A 20193-nucleotide genomic window follows, 5' to 3' on the forward strand; every position below is an offset into this window, starting at 1 on the left:
TGTAAATATTAGCTTAGATGTAGATAGACAAACATCTTTTTGGTCCTGAAGAATCGCCAGAGTACTTCTCTAAATGGAGCGAGAAACATGTCGACCTAACTGAGGCAGTGTATATAACTTAGTTAATTACTCCTAGTTAATAACACTAAACCTCAGAATCTTTTAACTAGGGGAGAAGACTTCCTAATAAATTAGTTGAGCAAGTATTTCGACCCCTATTTTAAATACCCACGCATTTTTCATCTACATCACTTTAGAGCCCCACACACGCACGCATCCACCGGCTTCATTGGATTTAAAAGATCTCCATCAAAGTGCTCCTTGAACAAGAGCCCGTCGGGTATTGCACCAGCCGACTCGACGCAGGAGCAGCCCGATGATGATGCAATACATTCAAGGGGGTAACGTAAATTACGATAGCCCTGAGTTTGTGTGAGGGCCTCAAAATCCAATATTTTAAGTGTCCGTGAACACAGTTTTCCCTCCCCTTTCTCATATCTGACTTTCAGGAACAGCTTTGTTTTCGTTGTTGTATCTTCTCAGGGCACACATAGCTGGACCTCCTTCAAAAAGCGCCCTTACGCCCCCCCTGTTCATTTTGTGGATATCTTTCTGTGACTGTCTGGCTTTCTTTTTCCATAATTCTTCTTCTACTCTCATGATGCAATCTGCATCCCAGGTCCCCGCTGCGGGCCATCTCTGATTTTCTGGCAAATCCTTGGTGTAGTCCACCCATAAATCAAGAAATAATATGGCATCTAGGCCATGCTTATGATACATAAAGTACCCTGGAGTGTCCCTTGGTGGAATGGGAACAGCTTCTTCGAGTACCCCTTTTCTAGTTTTGATCTGTCTTAATTTCGAAAAGAGCGGCATTTTTAGACCTTATTACTAGAACACACTTTATACAATAAACACAATAATGAACAGTCATTCACACCACGATATATAGAACGTATTAAAACATTTAACACTTAACAGTTTAACGAATGATGATAACTAATAGAAAACTAGTTACTGACATAATACTGACACTAGATAATATTTATTTATATGCAAGACATACTATATATACTGCTAAACAGTACAGATACACTGCTGAAACAGTGCAGACCGGATTTGTGTACCCAAACCCGTCTTGACCGGCACAGACTATGTGCACGTTAAATGCCTCCCCGGTAATGGTACTCACCGGGTAGCTCGGAACGGAAGGCCTCGGAACGGAACTGAAACTGGACCGGACTGGACTGGACTCGACTGGACTCGGAACTTCGAACCTGGTGGGCCTCCGTATACCTCGGATCTTGCTCTCTCAGCTAGGCTCTGGTCGGGATACTTCGCACTTCTCACCGCCTCGTCTGGGTGTTGATCGCAGCCTCAGTCGCCCCCGCTTGGCCGGAGGGAGATACAGGAAATCCTGCAGGTACGCGTTTTTGTCCGTTCAGCTGTGGCAGGAGACCGGGCCTGCAACGCACCTCCGGCGCGTGAGATGAGAAAGTGTCCCTGTTCGGGCGCCAATTTATGTGGTAAATATTTCATTACCGGTACTATTTTTATGCGGTAAAGTCTAGTAAGAATAACTCAGTAAATATAAGAGGCAGAATCCGTGGTATTAGAGGTTTTAAAAGGCTTTATTCCTATACAGAGGAATACAATTCGAATTGCAGGCTTCTATTCCATCACCACGAAAGTTCAGGAAGGAAGGGCATACATTATTGACAGATAATTAGTTTTATAGGAAATGCATTACAGTGTAACAGATGCAAGAGGCGTAACAGCCGATAATACAGATAAAATGTGCATACGTAACTAATAGAGGCGGATTTATAGGCGTAACTTAGTAAACGTCATTATACATGATGTCACAAGTGGGTGGATCCATAAAAGAATCCTGCAATGTCAGCAGAAATATTTGGCAGAGATGCGCGCGCAGCCGCATGACGTGTGATTGACGTGCAACTAGAGGGTGAAGGGGACTTGACATTTTAGCTCTACATGTGGAGACAGAAGTCTGGGGTTCATGTCAACCTAATCCCAAATCATATCTAATATCCTATGTTTAAAGAACTGTGTTATCCAAAAGGAAAGGTCTCTAGGATAGAATCTATTCTATACTGACTGTTAGTGCGTGTACAAGCGTCTAAGTGTCTACATGAGATGCGAGGGGGTAGGAATATTTCATGGTAACGGGGGCTATGAATTACTTGCGTGAGGACAGCGAGGCCTGGCCCTTTGCACGGTAGCTGGGGGAATGTTTACCTAAACTACTAGACAGGAATGCATCGGATGAGGAGCGGAGCAGATAATCTTGAAGGTGAAATACAGTTTTTGGCAGGCAACAGGCTGGATCAGGCACCGTTAGCCGCGCAGGGAGTAGGACAAAGTTCATGGATACAGATGCAGGCTCAGACTGGAGCTTTCAGAGGCAGAAAGCAGGAAAAGGCTTGATGACAGAATTCTGGGCCTACTCGCTTGAATCTGTAAAATGTGGAAAGTGAACCACATAAAGTCGGTGGCCTTTCATACTTAGGAATGGAATATCTGACCCATTCATGGCGGATCTGAAAGAGGACATGTTGACGGTGGACGCACATATATTTGCGTCTTCAAAACTGGAACTGGAGGGAACATACATGTACTTATAGCATGCACATGGAGCCGTTGGGGTCTACGATAGGGGACATAACTGATCACAAAATTCATATTTCCTCAACATTCAGACAACTTCACCGAAATGTGTCGACACAGCAAATTTACGTTAAGTTTGAAAAGAGACAGCAAGAATGAAAAAGACAGGGAATTTCTTCCCCTGCTGGGTGCTGTTTACATTGGTGTTCAAATGAACAGTTGCAAGACAAATTATATTGTCTGGTACTTTCCTGTCCAGTGGGGTGGTTTATTTTGCAATTGATGTGTATAGGAGAATCTAGGTTTTTAATGGTTTTTAAGAATTAGTGTGTATCTGTATACATGATTGGTTTTGTTGATATTCAAAATGTCTAATTATTTGTGATGTCTAATTATTTGTGATGTTTAATTATTTGTGATGATTTGTATTTGTATTATACATTTTTACCCATTTGAGTTTCTGGTCTATTAAATACACACAATAGTGCTTATATACTCTTATTAGAGTCTCTTAGTTTAAACTTGGGGGAACATTGATGCATCAGATGGTGATTGGCATGAGTGAGGAGTAAATGATCAAGTGTGCAAAAGGAGTTCCAGAGGGAAAATTCTGGTTTTAACTCTCAAGTTAAAATGAAAAGGAAACAAACTAACATTGGTGTTTCTTCATTTGAACAGAAAAGTCAGTGACATCTTTCAACCTTGCATTAACAAGTTTGTGGCATGTGGCGCTGTGCGTTACCATGTCACCCAATTCTTGGCATGCAGCATGAATCATGATTTCTGCAAGACCTCATGTTCCAGGGTGGCATCTTTGGACGTAGCATCTTTCTCCCTAATCATCTCCATGTATGCTCTCTCATGAATAGTGAGGAAACTCATGCATTTCTTCTCAGTGCTACTGGACAGCTCCTTGCTGCATAGTTTACATTTTACAAACCGCGCAGACACCTTTTTTGCCACTTGGTACTGGGAAAAATTGCCACACAGGACTTTCTTTATTTTACGTTCTTGACTTTCTTTTCTCCTCTTCTTACTCTTTAAATCAGTCTGGTTCTGCAGACGAATCTCCAACTGTACCTACTGCCATTGTGCAAATATATGTTGCTGGTAAGATGCAGAAAGTGATGTTTCATCCAACACAGCCAGAAGAAGTTTAACTGATTTGGGTGTATTCGAAATGTCGTTGAATCTGCGATTCAGCATCGCGGTGCCATTCCAGTCACATGATCGGAACGAAAACCATAGAGTATTGCCCCTCTATGTTTGCAGTACATAAGCTACTCAGATATGTTATTCACCAAGTCAACTAAACAACATTTAAAAAAGAAAAAAAAATCTTTTTACTAAGCAGTTGTTCAGAGTCAAAACGATACAGTTCAACAGGAGATATAAGCATGTTAGGCCATTTGCAGGGGGTCTGTACTTTTTTAATCTAGATTCATACCCACAACCACCCAACCCGGTCCACATTGTGTATTATATGACATCCTCTACTGCGTACATACGGGTCTTAACAGCCCTGTACCCTCCCCCCACCTACTTGATCCCTGCCTTAGGTCCCCCTGTACTGGATCCAGGATCCCGAAACCTTTAACCAAATGCAAGACCACATACTGCTAAAGCAGCACTAATAACTTGTGGAACTCCTGATTTTACTAACCACTACCTGTAACCCACTCAGACACTTATTCAGTCACTTAGAAACTTTTGCATGCACTCACTTATCAACTTACACTCAGATACCCCCTCACAGATCCACTTACTGTCTCATGCACCCACACACAGGTTCACTCAAAGACTGATACACTCGCTTAGGGACCCATTCAGATACTTGTGCACACACTCACACCCATTCAGACACATAAATCCACTCACAGACCCAGTCATATACTGAATCAGCAAATTATAGACCCAATCACCTACTCACACAGACACTCACACACCCACTGAGACACTAATCCACTCACTCACACACTCAGTCCCAAAGGTAACAGGTTACAGCTACAAAATAACATTAAAATACCTTAGAAATTCACTGGAAAAATGAAAGATTACAGGGACGATATAGTAAGGAAATAGATTTTTTTTTTAACTTGGAAATTCACTTAAAAGTAACTAAGGTTACAGGGACATTATAGTTAGGATATATAATTTAAAAAACCTTAGTAATTCACTGAAAAAAAACATAGGTTACAGGAACTTAATAGTTAAGCTGACATTTCACTTGTACAACCCCAGAGAAATTCAGCAGTTATAGTTACCTATATGTAATCAGTGATGTCACTGACCATGTCATGAGTGATGTTATATGTGAGGTCATAAGCAGTGCACTGCAGGGTGTGAGTTATAGTTAACTCAGGTAACTATAATTGCTGAATTTCTCTGGTGTTGTACAAGTGAAATGTAAGAGTGAAATATCATCCTAACTATAACATCCCTCTAACCTTTGTTTTTTTCAGTGACTATATATTCACTTGATATATATCCAAACACTGTGGAGTGCCTGGTTGCTCCAAACCACTGGTGGTGCCTGGAATGACACTTGTTCTGGCGCAGATAAATGCCACAATCCTCCCCTCAATAAGGCAAGGTCAGGCACTTGGAAACGCAAGGAAAATCCTGTTTATTGCCTCAGGAAAATACAGGAAACGTTTTGACTATGGATAGCCTTTTGCAGGGGGCCTTTACTTTTTTGATCTAGATTCTAACCCGCAACCACCGTAGTAAGTATAGATCTCAAGCGGGTGGGCTCCGCTCAATTCTGAGACCAAGCAATAAAAGATATGTGCTCATATACTATGCATTTTTCTTCCCCAGAGTGTGACTAGAGTCAGCGCCTTTCCCTACTGTGCCTATGACTAAAGCTAGTCCCTAGTAAGCCCTTTTTCCCCTATACATGTCTAAAGCAGTATTACCGTTTCTAACTTTGACAATGCATGCTTATTTCAAACCGCATGCCCTGTTTTTTGCGTAGCTACCAAGAATAACCCCGTTCATTTTCAATGAGCACTAAGACACCAACACACGCTAATGAGCACATTGTAGGTTGATGTTTTGTATAAAAATAAGGGGGTGGGTTTTCCCACCTTTGTTATAAAGGCGTACTATCGCCATAGAGATGTGAATTTACACCAAATGGAGATCACACATGGTATGTAAGGAGCATGATATGTACCACACTGGATTGCTCATGATTGAGCCACGTATGAGAGGTCATCTAAGGCTAAGACACACAAATAACCAGGATTATGTGTGTTTGTTCCCTTACTTTTAGATTGTTCCTTTCACAGAAGGCTGGAAGGTTACCACACTGTAAGTACACAGTGTGGCTTGTGATTGACCCAGAGTAGGGTGCACCTTAGCGTGTGCATACCGCTCGGGCCATTGTACTAGGTCCTGATGAAAACCTGGTAATATCACACACAGGTTGAAACATGGAGACCGCCAAGATCACTTTTTTAGATATAGACACCACAGGTCAATCTAACCTAATTTGGTGTCTCACATCTGTTTTTAGCTTTGTCTTGTTGCTCCATATTAAACTTTTAGGGAGTTAAATTAAGATGATTTTTAACCTCACCTTTTCACTCACTTACACCACTATTGTGAATAATCCTGCTCCACTGTAATCAGGTATTGAAGCACACCCGAGTGGCATTCGGCTACTCGGGTGGGACCCCAATGATGAAGCATGTCACCAACTAGGTTGGTGAGTGAGGGGTCCTTTTAGAAAAGGAAATCTTTCCTTTTTTCTATAGGTACCTCCTCATCTCGTAGATATTTTATATCCACGGGATTACTCCTTTATTTGTTTCTAATTAATATGGATAGCCTTTGTCACATTGAACAGGGCTATTTTGTGCACAGTTAAATTCTCACAATGTGATTGAAGTAAAATAGACATAAATAAGAAATGTATAGTAAAATACTGCATATATCGACAAGTTCCCTGATAAACATTAAAAAACATCATGTCAGTGCAGCTAGTTTGTGAGAAATACATTTGCATATAAACGATTAGTATGAAGGAAAACGTCAAACATAATTGTGTTTCTAACCTTCACAATGCACAAACTGTGGTCTTTATAATCTGCTTCTTTGATCACCATCGTTAATGAGAAAATTCATGCTTCTCCCACACCAAATATTGACATGATCGATAACCACAATATGCAGCTCTCAAATTGCATATCACATTGCTGAGAGAATAGTTAAAATAAACAAAACAGCGTTTCACAGCACTCGTAGCACCCCACTTAATTTACACAAAATCAATCATAGTTAGAGTCTGCAGACCACTTTTCATCTGCCACACTATACACATGTGCAAAGTTAATTTCAGTCATTACTGAATCATACATCCACTTGCATGTGGTAAAATATATGCAATCTTAACAGTGTTCATTGTAAAATGTCTGTGTAGCTGCTGAACAAAGCCTGCTCTTTCCGTATAACTTCATTTTGGATCTCTCCCATAGGCTAACATTGGAGTTGCCTTATTAAATTTTATAAGTGTAATATCCAAATGGGAAGATAGATCCCCTTCAAGTTTAGTGCCTTTGGAATCACAATTTAAAATCCTGACTCAGGAAGGCCTGGCTTGGACGGGCAACATGGTGATCGCTTCTTAGAACAGCTCTGCTCTAACCCCTTATATCTGACATAAATCCAGACTTATGGTCGCCATCGTGAAAACTCTAATTGATCCTGGGTCAATCCAGCGAAGCTGACACTTCCTCACCAATGAGTATCTCAGCAGTAGGATCCAGGTGCTTGCTTGAGCAGCGGTCCCTGTGGCGCAGCTTGACTACGAGAGGCCATGAACAGCCATGCAACATGCCATCCCTCACTGACCCTCCTTGGACACAACAGGAGTACCTAGGTGCCGTGGCCAGGCCCCCTTTTACAAGTGACTGCGGGACGCCCGCTGAGAGCTGGACGGCCAGAGCAGACGCCATGGCTGCCTGAGGTATTTTGCAGTGTGGAGAGAGGCTGAGTCGTGTGGAGGCCTGTCTGTCTGGGTGGCGGCCTGAACGCCTGATGGGGCAGTTGGACACCCAGCTTACCCCCTGGACTGGGAGCGGTTGCCTGGCAGCATGTGGTATGCCTGACATTCCCTCCCCCAGATCCAACAGAAAACTTACCTGGGGCGCTGAGAATCCAGGCCGGCTCCCCTCCTGACGACTGCTGCAAGACTGGCCCCATGAGGTGAGGAGCCTGAGGCCACTTGTAATGTCTGGAGGTTGAGCAGCGAGCTGAGCTCGTTGGAGCCTGACATTTCACTCCTGACTCCCGAGCTGGGCCCTCCTATGAGATGTGGAGGTCCCTTGACACGGTTTTTGGAACCACCCTCCTCCCCGAACTGGAGTTCCTGACGGGGCAGTTTGACCCACAGCGTTGCCTCCAGTCTAGGAGCGGTGGCCGGCCTGCATGTGGGGTGGCTGATACTCCCCCAGATCTAGAAGAAAAGTTACTTAGGGCTCTGAGACTCCGGGGCGGGGACTCCTCCGGACAAATGCTCCAAGGTCAGCCCCATGAGGTGAGGAGCCCCACGCTGCTTGGAACACCTGGAGGTTAGGCAGTGAGACGGTGCACAGCGGAGCCTGATCTTTCACTCCTTACTCCTGATCTGGGGCCTCATTTGCAAAGCTGTGGAGGTCCCATGATGCGGTTTTTGGAATCGTTCCTCTCCCCAAATTGGAGACACATTCATGGTTTGGCCGTGGTCTCCCAATCAATGCGACACAACTTGGAGTTGTGAAGGGGCCCCTCGCCTGATCCCTCTGCCGTCCCGACTCGCGGGACAGCGGTCTGACGTGGGTAAGTGTATGGAGTGTCAGGTAAGCACTCCTACCCCTTTAGAGCCATAATGAATATTGAAATCATTATCTTAGCTACCTGTGAGGCCCTCATCCGTCCTTATGTGGCTAGGTGCCCTGGACTAGTGGAGCAATGAGTTCCTTGGTGCTGGCCATCAAGACTGCGTTGTTAACTGCCAGCATTGGTGCTGAGTGGCTTGTTGCAAATGCATGTAGGGGCCCCCTATAGGACCCGCTACACCCCTCTTTGTGCGAGGCACCTGACAACAGTGAATTCTGTGGGGACCAGTCTTTTCAACCTCTGCACTCACCTGATTGAACTAGTGGCAAGGCTGAGTCCACCTGCTCTGGACTGAGTTTATCCCTCTTTCTGCGGAGAATCCCACTACTGAGGTGATCACTGCTTCCCAAGCCTTCCTGCACGGCTACAGGGCGATGGCTCCGAGTGTTCAGGAGGAAGTGCTTTGTGTGCTGCCCGGCCTCTGGCCAATGTTGTTGACGTTGCAACTCTCGCCTGCTATAGGAAATACTCACCATACCCTGGGAACCGACTACTCGTACTGCTGCGACCTTGTGGCAAGTGAGTCAACCTCCCTTTTGCTTTAGGTCCTGTCAGTCTGAGACTTCGCATGATGGGTAAGGAGCGATCTGCCCGTTCTACTACCTCCCAGCCACGCATAAGCCAGTACACTACTGGACACATCGGTGGTCCTCCAGGCCCTGCAAAAGGAGATAAATCCACCTCTCCGTCCAATGAGCTCACCACAATCCTTAAAGCTATCCAGACATTACAGGTCATAGTTGAGATGAAAATTGCAGAGGTGAGGATGGATGTGGCGTTATTGCCTCAGAACATTTGGAACGCAACTGCATGCATAAAAGAGGCTGAGTCTCAGATCTCCACAGTTGAGGACAATGTTTCCACTCAAAGCCCATGTCTCTACATTACTTACTCGCATGGCGGAGCTTCACAGGCACGCTGAGGATGCAGAAAACTGCTCCAGGCGTAACAATGTACGCATCGTGGGAGTTACCGAAGAAATCGAGGTGGCTGAACCCCAAATGATGGCTGACTTTGTGGAATGCTGGATTAAATCTTGGCTGTCCTCTGAATGTTTGTCATCCTGGTTTGCGATTGAGAGGGCACACCCAACCCCCCAAACATCTACCAGTAGCCACACCCAGACCAATACATGCCTCCTTAATTACTGAGATAGTGATACTATCCTCAGAGAGGCTCAGCTACACATGGATATCCAATGTGGTGGTGCTAAAGTGCTCCTTTTTCTTGATTACACCCGCGAGGTGCAGCAGTTGCAGTCCTCCTACATGGAGGTTAAGCAGAAACTCAGGGCCATGGGGCTTCAATAACAATTGTTGTTTCCAGCTAGACAGTGTGTCATTTTTGCCAACAAAGCATACTTTTTGATAATTCGGAGTCTGTCTGGCAGTGGCTTGACGAGCAGCGTCTGCTTCATGGCTTTGCATCCTCTTTATTGCACCAACCTGTCTCTGCTGACAATCCTGGGCAATGGTTATTTGCTAAAGCTCACAGGAAATGCACTTGATCTCGGAGGAGCAGAAGACCTGTTCGATCCAAGTCGCCCTCATTGTCCTCCCCGGACACGGCTGCTGTCACTGCCTCGGCCTGCTTCGGGTCCTGCCTCCGGAGAGGAGGAGGAGGGGAGACTGACAGTGGACAAACCTCCAGACTCGCTGTCTTCTCCGCCAGCAGCTCCTCACACGGACTTTGGCCTTTCCCGCAGACCCACAATCTAACTGGAATTGTGTTCCAGGCATCTGTATGAAACCATATTCTACGAACTGTCTTGTTTGCTTCCTGGACGTGTTTGTACAAATGTGTCTCCAGTATGTTCTCCTAGTAGAGATGCTCGCCAAGCAGCATGGCGGCTATCACCCTAATGTTTTCTCCTTTACTAGATGGGGTTGCTCCCCTTGATATTACCACACTGGTGTGTATATTGTGTTTCTTCATGGCTCTTATTTTCATTTCATGGCGACAGATATTTCTAGGGTAGAAGTGTGGGTAGGGGTGGGAGTTGAGGGTGGGGACTTATTTGTAAGTGGGTGTTTCATCAGTGCTGTATTATGCATTGTGTATTTGTTTACCTTTTTCGTACCTTTCTAGGTTTTGACACACACCTTCACGATAGCAATGGCTGCAATTTTGGAGTCACAACCTCTCGTAGTGCACTACTGACTCATTCTCCAGCCAACTGCCGAGCCTTAGCAGATCCGTTTCCTACATTGCCCACTGCGTATAGTACCTCCCATCCTCCATAACCATGACCTTTCGAATATTGTCATGGATTGTTAACGGTCTGCTGGACTGAGTAAAGCGAACCGCAATTCTTTCCTTTGCCCATCGCCATCTCCCTTAGTTGCTACTACTTCAAAAGTCTCATCTTATGGGAGAACGCTGTACCTTCCTGTCACGCAAGGGATATGATAGGGTATTCCACGCAAGGTACTCTTGTGGTGTCCGAGGAGTTGCTATCCTGTTGTGGCCTTTCTTCCCCTTCATTGTTTCCCGCTAAATGCATGACCCGCAGATGCGCTTCATCGCCCTGACAGGAACATTAGAGGGAAAAGTGATTGTTTTGGTATGCGTTTATGCACCACCTGTATCCCTTTGCACCTGTCTCCAAGACCTTTCCAGACTTCTCTTGAACCTCCCACAGGGTCTTATAATTATAGGGGGTGACTTCAATGCCGTGCCGGAACCGGAGTAAGATACCACTGTATCCCCCACCAATTCTAGCCACTCTCAGCCTGTGTGATGCCTGGATGACGTGGTACACACGACATAGCCAGTTTACACACACTTCAGCAGCCCATCACACTCACTCACAGTAGATTTAATTATTTTGCCTGCACCTGATTACCGACAGCCAATCCAAATCCAAATCCAAATATTACCTTGTGGGATTTCAGATCATTCTCCTCCCTTTCTTCATTTTGGAACTCCCAAATCAGGACAATGCCCTATGTGGTGTCTCAGTGCCAGGTATCTCCAGGATGAGACTTTTGTTAAGTCGCTTTATACTGAACTCCAAGCTTATTTCATTAATAACGAAGGCTCTGTTGCAACATTTGACACCTTGTGGCCAGCTAGTAAGGTTAGTCTCTAGGAATTTGCCAAGGGGTGTATTAGGGCCCAGGAGCATGACTGTTCCTCTCACATTACCCAGTTGGAGAACCGCGCCCTTCATTTAGAACAATATCTTGCATCTGACCCTCAAGATGTTTTGTTACGCTGGCTTCTTTCCCTCAGATTTGGACTTTGCCATAATAGTGCTAATTCCACCCTTCAGCATAATGTACTGACTACCTCCCAATATCACTCCTAGACTGCTAAGTCAAAGTTTTTGCCACGGTATTGGCTAATCGCCTCAAACGTGTCTGACTACACTGATACACCCACATCAGTGTGGCTTTATGCCGTCCTGGAGCACAAGACACTATCTCTGATGGCTCCACTTGGCCCTGGCCCACCTTTGTTGATTGCCTCTAGACTTAGTTCTACTCTTTATTGATTTTGAAAAGCTTTTCGACTCGGTGGACTGGGGCTATCTTCAGTCTGTGCTAACTTGGACTGGCTTGATTCATGCCCTTTACACCACCCCTACGGCCTGAGTCCAGATTAATGTGTTCCTCTCCGCTACCCAGATCAGTGTGGCTTTATGCCGTCTTGGATCATGAGACACTACCTCTGATGGCTCTGTTTGGCCCTGGCCCACCTGTGTTGAATGACTTAAGACTTAGTTCTACTCTTTATTGATTTTGAATAGGTTTACGACGCAGTGGACTGGGACTATCTTCAGTCGGTGCTACTTGGACTGGCTTGGTTCGTGCCCATTACACCACCCCTACCGCCAGAATCCAGATTAATGTGGTCTACTCTGCTACCTTCCCCATAGGGTGAGGGATTAGGCAGAGTTGCCCCCTATCACCACTCCTCTTCACGTTGGCAATAAAGCCTTTGGCGTACCTCATCTGTACAGACACTCAGTTTGTGGCGGATGGACTTGGGGTGATGGCCACAAGGACCGCATAGCTTTATAAGTGGATGACGTCCTTCTATATCTTGTGAACCCTGCCATCAGTGGTCCCCGTTGTCTACGACTGCTGAAGCATTTTGAGGCCACCACAGGATTTAGGATTAACCCAGCTAAGTCTGTTCTAGCCCCCCTGTCTGAATCTAGAGACTGCTTTGATTGGCAGAACTCATTTGGAACCTCAATCTCCAGCCTCTGGTCCAGAAAGCTAAAGCAGATCTTACTAGATGGCAATCCCTTACTTTGAATGTTATGGGGCACACTGCTCTATATAAGATAATGATCTTCTCTCGGCTCTTAAACACCTTTCAGAATTTGCCACTTCATTTGTCTCAAACGTGGTATTACAGTATGGATAGAACCACAACAAAGTTCCTGTGACGTGGATCCCAACCGCGTCTTGCTCTCACACACTGTCAACGAGGCCCAGATGATGGTGGCCTGGGAATGACTAATCTTTATTACCTGGCCTTCCACCTTCTTATCATTCATGACTGGTTTAATTGGGGATGTTCAGACCCTGCTTACCGATTAGAACTGTTAATACTGGGTATTCCTCGCCTACAGGCCATGCTTTATGGCTCCCCGGTTCCTATCTCCATGCCCCAGGTAACTAGAGTAGTGTTCCTCGCCTGCACTTCGGCATGTGCAATGGGAGGCCAAGCTCACACAGCAGACAATACAAATACCCAATTCTATAAATATCTTCAGCTCCGACATGCTCTCCTCACTCATGTCCGACATATGAGACATCTGAGACTCTGCCAGAAATTAACCCCCTGGAAGCCAAACTCCTCATGGGAAACCTGAGGGGTGGAGGGAGGAATCTCTCAAATCTACTGTAACCTAGTAATCAACTCTCCCAGCTCATTGCAACATCTCAGAACCCGATGGGAGGGCTGGTTAAGTCCCATAGAAGAGAAAGATTGGCAGGACACCTTGATAGACCCCTCACAAGCTTGGGATTTCTTCTTAACTGTGGCTGGTTCAAACATATTACCTTTAATTTGCCTATCTCTCCCCTATCTTCATATACCAGGCGGGCCTTCACCCTAACCCCTCCTGCCCCTGATGTGGAATTGACCCAGCAGATTTTTACCACATGGTGTGGTCCTGTCCTGTGGTACAGTACTACTGGACCAGAGTGACCAGGGATTTATCAGATGTCCTTGGATGGGAGGTTTCCCTTTCCTCCTTGTTGATACTGCTTGGTGCATTGGAGGGCCCGGGGGAAAGAGAACTGAGTGAACCTTTCTGGGCACCACTTTCCTGGTTGCAAAGCAAGACACTGCTGCACATTGGATGTCCCCTGCTCCCCCTACCCTATCAGGATTGAGACGAGGTATAGGTTGGTGGTCTATGAGGCTATGGGCTGTTCCCATAAACAGGAGCGGGTATGGGGAAGTGGTTGGGTCAACCTATTTGAGGATGTAATGGATATAGAATTTTGGACAATGACTATCCTAACTAAGATGTACTGCTTGCGGGTCGATGGTTTGTACATTCGCAGCCTCTTCTTCTGTATTGTGATTCATGTGTGTCAACTGTTCAATTTCACCACTTGTTGTGGCCTACATTCAATAAAATCTGTTTATCAAAAAAATAAAATTTGGACTTATGGCGAAGTCTGATTTTAAATACAATTCTGAAAATGTCACTTTTAGAAAGTTAGCATTTTCTTGCCTTAGTCATTTAGTACCTGCAGGCTGTTCCTGGTCACATGACTGGGTATAGTTGGATGTTGGGATTTGTGTATTCCTCCTAGAGATACACACAATGGGAGCTTAGGTGTATACCCACTGTAGATAATCTGGAGCCAGGGCAGGGAAGGCAGGACATCTGTGCACTTTAAAGACATACCTCTAGAAGCTTCTCCTCACTTCAAATGCTCAACTTTGTATTTCTCTGTGTATATATATATATTTTCACTGAAAAACACAAAGGTTACAGGGATGTTATAGTTAGGAAATAAAATTTAAAAAACCTTAGAAAACTTTATAGTAAGGCTCAGATTTCACTCATACACAGCCAGTGAAATTAATCAGTTATAATTACCCGAGCTAACTATAACGTATGCCCCGCAATGCACTGCTTATGACCTCACATATTACATCACTCATGAATGCTCAGTGACCTCTTTCTGCTCATCCTGCCTGTTATTGTGCCTCTTTCTGCTCGTTCTGGATATTTATTTTGCCTCTTTCTGCTCATTTCTGCCCTTTATTCTGCCTCTATCTGCTCATTTCTGACCTTTATTTTGCCTTCTCCGTCTTGTTTCTGACCATTATTCTGCTTCTGTCTGCTCGTTGTTTGACCTTTATTATGCCTCATGCTGGTCATTTTTCACCTTTATTCTGCCTATTACTGCTCGTTTCTCACGTTTATTCTGCCTCTTTCTGCTAGTTTGTGACCTTTATTCCACCTCTTCCTGCTCCCTTCTGACCTTTATTCTGGCTCTTTCTGCTCGTTTCTCACCTTTATTTTGCCTCTTTATGCTGGTTGTGGACTCTTATTTTGCCTCTTTCTGTTCATTTCTCAACTTTATTTTGCTTCTTGCTGCTGGGTTCTGACCTCTATTTTGCCTTTTTCTGCTCGTTGCTGCCCTTTATTCTGCCTCTTTTTGCTCGTTTCTGACCTTTATTCTGCCTCTTTCTACTTTCCATGGACCTTTATTCTTCCTCTTTCCGCTCATTTTGCACCTTGATTTTGCCTCTTTCTGCTTGTTGCTGACCTTTATTTTGCCTCTTTCTGCTCGTTTCTCCCCTTTATTTTGCCTCTTGCTGCTCATTGCTGACCTTTATTGTGCCTCTTTCTGCTTTTTTTGTACTGACCTTTATTCTTCCTCTTTTCCGCCTGGGACCTCGGGGGAAGCATCAAGGCCCCCCACGTCCCAGCCAGCTCCCTGCCTCCTGCGGGAGCTGGCATTGCTTCTGCACATAGGAAGCTGCTGGAAATGTAGGTCCTTCTGTGCAAGAACAGTCTATTACATCTCTTTCCCAGCCTGCAGGAGGTGGTGGTTCCCAGATCGCAGGGGGTCTGTGCGGCCCCCTGCACTATATTAACATAAGCCCCGGAGAGGTGGTGGTCCCCTGGGGGTCTGCGAAGCCCCCCAGCCAATTTTTATAGATAAAGTTAAGTCCCTGGGGCTCATTTGAGCTCATGGATGGAGCGTCTGCACGCCCCCTACTCTAATAAAAAGCCCCAGGGAGGTGGGGTTCCCCGGGGCTCAAAGAGCCTTAAGAGGGAGGCCCGTACACCAGCCTGCTTTTTTAGTAACTATCCCGGGATCTGGCCCACCCGGGGCCCTTTGCAAAACAAGCGCTGGAGCCCGCACCTGTTTTTTTCTTTAATTTTTGCTGCAAAGTTCTGTGGTGCCTTTGAAGACTTCAAAGAGGGGCTTTGAAGTGCACAGAGATCCTCCCTTCCTTCCCGGCTTCCAGACTCATAACAGGGAGTAAAGCAGTTCTTTGTGTGGGAGCAGGGCGCAGTCTATGCAGTGTAAGGCTGTGCCCAGCTTCTCCTTCTCCTTCTCATCCTGCCCAGGGTGGCCCATCAGGATGTGGATGGCCCATCACTCACACCTAAACTCCTTTTGTGTGTAGTTGTCAAAAAAACAAAGCCCAGATGTCACCCACCCCATATGTGTATTGGAGACAGGCAGCAGGCACACAGGACGGTGAGCAGAAAAATGCCATCTTTATAATAGTCAAAAAACGTATAAAGGGTCCAGGCTCCAATCAGTAAGGCTGAGCCTAATATAGCAAAACCACAAAAAAATGCCAATACTGATAATCCATTACACTCTTACTGCACTAGTGCCTAGAAAAAATCTATAGTATCATTAAGCCACCTTTTGCTTAATTTGAATTTATTCAAGCAATTTTAACACTTTGAGGTTCAAAATTATTTCATTTTTTGAATATACCACGCAACTTAATCAAACAAGACAACAATAAACATTATAAAACATCCAGCCATGTTTTTATTAAATTCAAGATAACATCACTCACTCTACCAATCCTACTTTCTGCTCCCATATCACATTCATCACACATTTATAGCCCATACTCAACTCCAAGCACACCCAAACAATATCTATCACAACCTGGCTGAACAATCCGTTTGCATCTAAGTCTAGTGCCAGGGATAACCACCAAACATCACCTATTACAAACAATAGTCCTTTTCAGTGCACAACAGAGAAAATAACACCTTTTTAAAGTCATCAATACAAATCATAGTGCACAAAGCAGCCATAAGCATTAGCCCTAAGATTGTTTGGTAAAAAATACGCAAGGTCGACGCGTTTCGAGCCCACTTCTTGAGGGGCTCTCTTCAGGACCAAAATAACTGCAAAAAACAAACAAAACAGTCTTATTATCTAACAATTATTACCAATGAGCAGGTACACACCACTACCCGTGTCTGCAAGCTTACCTCTAAAGCGAAACACCTCAATCCATTAATACTGGAGGAAGTTTAGACAACACAAATGTCTGAAAAGTCAAAAGACAGAGAAGAGTTTTTGTCCCAAATGAAAAGAAAACAAGTCTTCTCTATTCGCTGTTTGGAGAAGGGAGGGGGAGCTAGAACAAGACCACTTACGAAGGAAATTGTAGTAAGTGTCCCAATTTCTTTAAGTAGTTCCAATCGGGCCGATTTCAACCAGGGACCTGGAGAAAGGGGATAAATAAATAACAGAATCTTAGCTATCTGCCAGAGAACCTGTGCTTTAAATAATAGTGGCATTTTTAGAATTGTATGATAAATAGGACTTTACTATTAAAGAGAATTTATCATTACAATCCCATAGGTGCTAAACATAACAGCTCTACCTCCTTCCAATTAGGAATTACACATATTAGGTGTAACAAGGAATCTCCAATATTAACCTATGGGAGGGGTAGGCCTCAATGTAGTGAAACACGAATTTGGGAGTGATAAAGCACCCAGAGTCCTAAAACCAGCAAAAAAAGATCAGCAACATTGGAGGCAAAAATGCAAAAGGTTTGGGAGAGACCACCCTAAGGGTGACAGATCTAACAAATGTACTTTTGCTGAGTGGGCCAAACCTGGTCCCTGTAGCTGGCCCACATACTATTACGGTCGGCCTGAACTGTTGATTTTGTCCTGATCCAGCGTGACCAGATATCTCTTGTTGGTGCTTCGTACTTTTTGGCGCTATTTTCACTTAATTCTTCTCAAATCAACAGCTTCTCTGGTTCTATTTATTGGATTTATGTCATGTTGGTGTCAAATAATTTGTTTATTACACATTGCCTCGAAGTTAAGCCTGACTGCTCGTTTGTCAAGCCTCACAGAATTAAGTACAGATTAATTTAGTGACTTTCAGTGGTTCACCTTGCTAGAGGGATTGTGGTTGTTGTCTGACTCAGTTTCACGCAAAAGTCAACGAGCAACCTAATTTCTCACAAAATATATATATATCTACACACACGCACACACGCACACACACACACACCCTCCCCCCTCAGAAGTTTTGTATGCTTGCTGACAGTGCTTTAGAAAAGGTGAATAATTTAACCAATCACTTGTTATGAACAACGTAATTCCAAAGTCACTTTCATCCATGCAATGCACCTTGAATATTCTAAAATCCTCTTGAACACTGCTTGATGAAAATCCAAAGTATATGTATTATGAAGCATTACTAAAACACACTCTTGCATAAAAATAATGTTCTTTTTCTGTAATTTTTGTACTTAGGATCGGGATCTTCCAAGACTAATAAGAGGTCGAGTCCACAGATGTATGGGAAACTATGACAAAAAAAGAAACCTTTTTAAGTGTGTTTCAGTAAGACCCGCCTCAGTAGCAGAGCAGAGAACTTTCCCAGAATTCATTAAAGCTTCAGATGCTGAAATCAAGCAGTATGTGAAATTGTTACACGAGGTTTAGATATTTAGTTTATTACACTTGTTTTACACTTTAGAATGTAGTATTGTAACTAAGCTCACCTCATTTTATTTTTATTTTTCTTAGAGAAATACTGCTAAATAAAACAGAGTCTCATCAATAACTCTTCTTAGAACTTAGTAATCACCGTTAGGTTTTCCTTCCTTCCCTACTGTTCCAGCTGGTCCGAAATATAAAACCACCTTACCAATAGGATGTTTAAATACCTCTCGTCTGGTTAGTTAAGTCAGCCTTGAAAAAGAAAATTTTCCAATATGACACTATTTTTTAAATACTTCCATCAGTTTACATGCAAACCTCGCATGGTTTCCCTCTTCCTTCCTCCCTTCTGCCTTAAGACACTAATGTGTATTTGCAACCAAGATTCAACGTAAAGACTCATGATAAGCATATATGGTGGAGGAGGAGAAGTGCACATTCGCCCATAAGTAATTATAAAAAAAACACTTACACAGTCTGTTTGCAATTTTAACTCACAAGTTATATTGTTCCTGCTTTTTCCTCAGGCGTTTCTTTTGAGCTTTTGTTTAGTACTTTGATTGTGCTTTACAAAGCCTTCAGAGTCCCACAGATCATCGATGAAAAAGAAATCTAACCTTTTTTGCCACTGGCTCCTGCTGAAACTCCTGAAAAGTGATACATGCTGAGTTATTGCTGTTGATAGATTATATTGAGTTACAGCAACTCCTTCCCCTTAGGCTTAGATATGTTGGCTATAATTAAGTTGAATACTTTGCAAAAAAGGTCATGCAGAGTTGCTCAAGGGTGCTGAATAGCTGAAACTTTCTGCTTTACCACCGAGAACGTACTTAACACTGGCTCCATGGAAAAGCCATATTTAAGGTCCTGTGGATTTGACAAAGACCAGTGAATACCAAAACTCAATAACTAAATGCAGGCTTTTCCAAAACAATAAATGCTAAGTTAAAGGATGTTAAGTGTTAGCATTCATTAAACTGATCTTGTTGGTTAAGTATGTGGTTTCTTGTCCAACTTTTATTTTATATTTTTGTTGCTAAGTTTGTTGAGAAGAGTTTACCTGTAGGCCACTTGGTATACTTGGCTCTGTCCCTCAAACAGTCTGTCGTTCTACCCAGAATATTATCTTTTGGTAGAAGTTAGTCTCGAGGTCGTGCATGGGGAGTTGAACTAATGGTCTGTGCAGTAAAGAGTGCACTGTTTCATCGAGAGAACATACCATGGTAGGATTTTTAGTTTGCGTATCATTTACAATTTGCTGTTAAGCTTGGCATTCTCACCTGTCTATTGTGTGAGTTTTTAACTATTTTAGAATGTTGAACATCATTAATACGCATAAATCTAGTGAAAAAAACCTCTTTGGAGCCAATATATAGAAAGAGGTAAGATGAATATTGAATATGATTTCATAGGGAGGGAGCTGTCAGCTAACTATTGCAGTCAGCGCACTCCATACTCTATGGAACAGAATCTTCTAATGGGATTCCATGAGTTCTCCTAAGCCTGAGATGCAACACATCTTCCCCCTCAACAATTAACAGAACTAAATTGAGATTAATACATATTGTTGAACAACAAATAAAGATTACTCTAGAATATCATACAAGTCCTTGAACAGCAAATAATTATGGAATCTGAGCTAACATTGCTTGACATAATTTGTATAAATTAATGCCTCTCATAAACCTTTGCCGATCCTGGTGCTATTATGAACCTTCGTCATAGATCCTTTGGGATCTAGGAGTGCT

The 20193-nt window shown here is 43.8% G+C and overlaps 1 protein-coding gene and 1 long non-coding RNA gene across 2 annotated transcripts in view; one reads left to right on the forward strand and one right to left on the reverse strand.

Annotated features, from left to right (window-relative positions):
* Nucleotides 1-18448, forward strand: part of SPATA22 (spermatogenesis associated 22) — a 1280753-nt gene extending 1262305 nt beyond the window's left edge. The window contains exon 8 of the mRNA XM_085646915.1: nucleotides 18257-18448. Within this exon, the coding sequence (XP_085503041.1) occupies nucleotides 18257-18448 (192 nt within the window). The remainder of the gene's footprint in view (nucleotides 1-18256) is intronic.
* LOC146858413 (uncharacterized) overlaps nucleotides 16424-20193 on the reverse strand; it is a 57988-nt gene continuing 54218 nt past the window's right edge. Inside the window, exons 2-4 of the long non-coding RNA XR_014979693.1 lie at nucleotides 17135-17202; nucleotides 16967-17025; nucleotides 16424-16879 (exon numbers count right to left, since the gene is read on the reverse strand). This is a non-coding gene — a long non-coding RNA (uncharacterized LOC146858413). The remainder of the gene's footprint in view (nucleotides 16880-16966; nucleotides 17026-17134; nucleotides 17203-20193) is intronic.

This window comes from Triturus cristatus, chromosome 3_2 (genome assembly GCF_964204655.1).
Source record: "Triturus cristatus chromosome 3_2, aTriCri1.1, whole genome shotgun sequence".
In the NCBI taxonomy this organism is placed as follows: domain Eukaryota; kingdom Metazoa; phylum Chordata; class Amphibia; order Caudata; family Salamandridae; genus Triturus; species Triturus cristatus.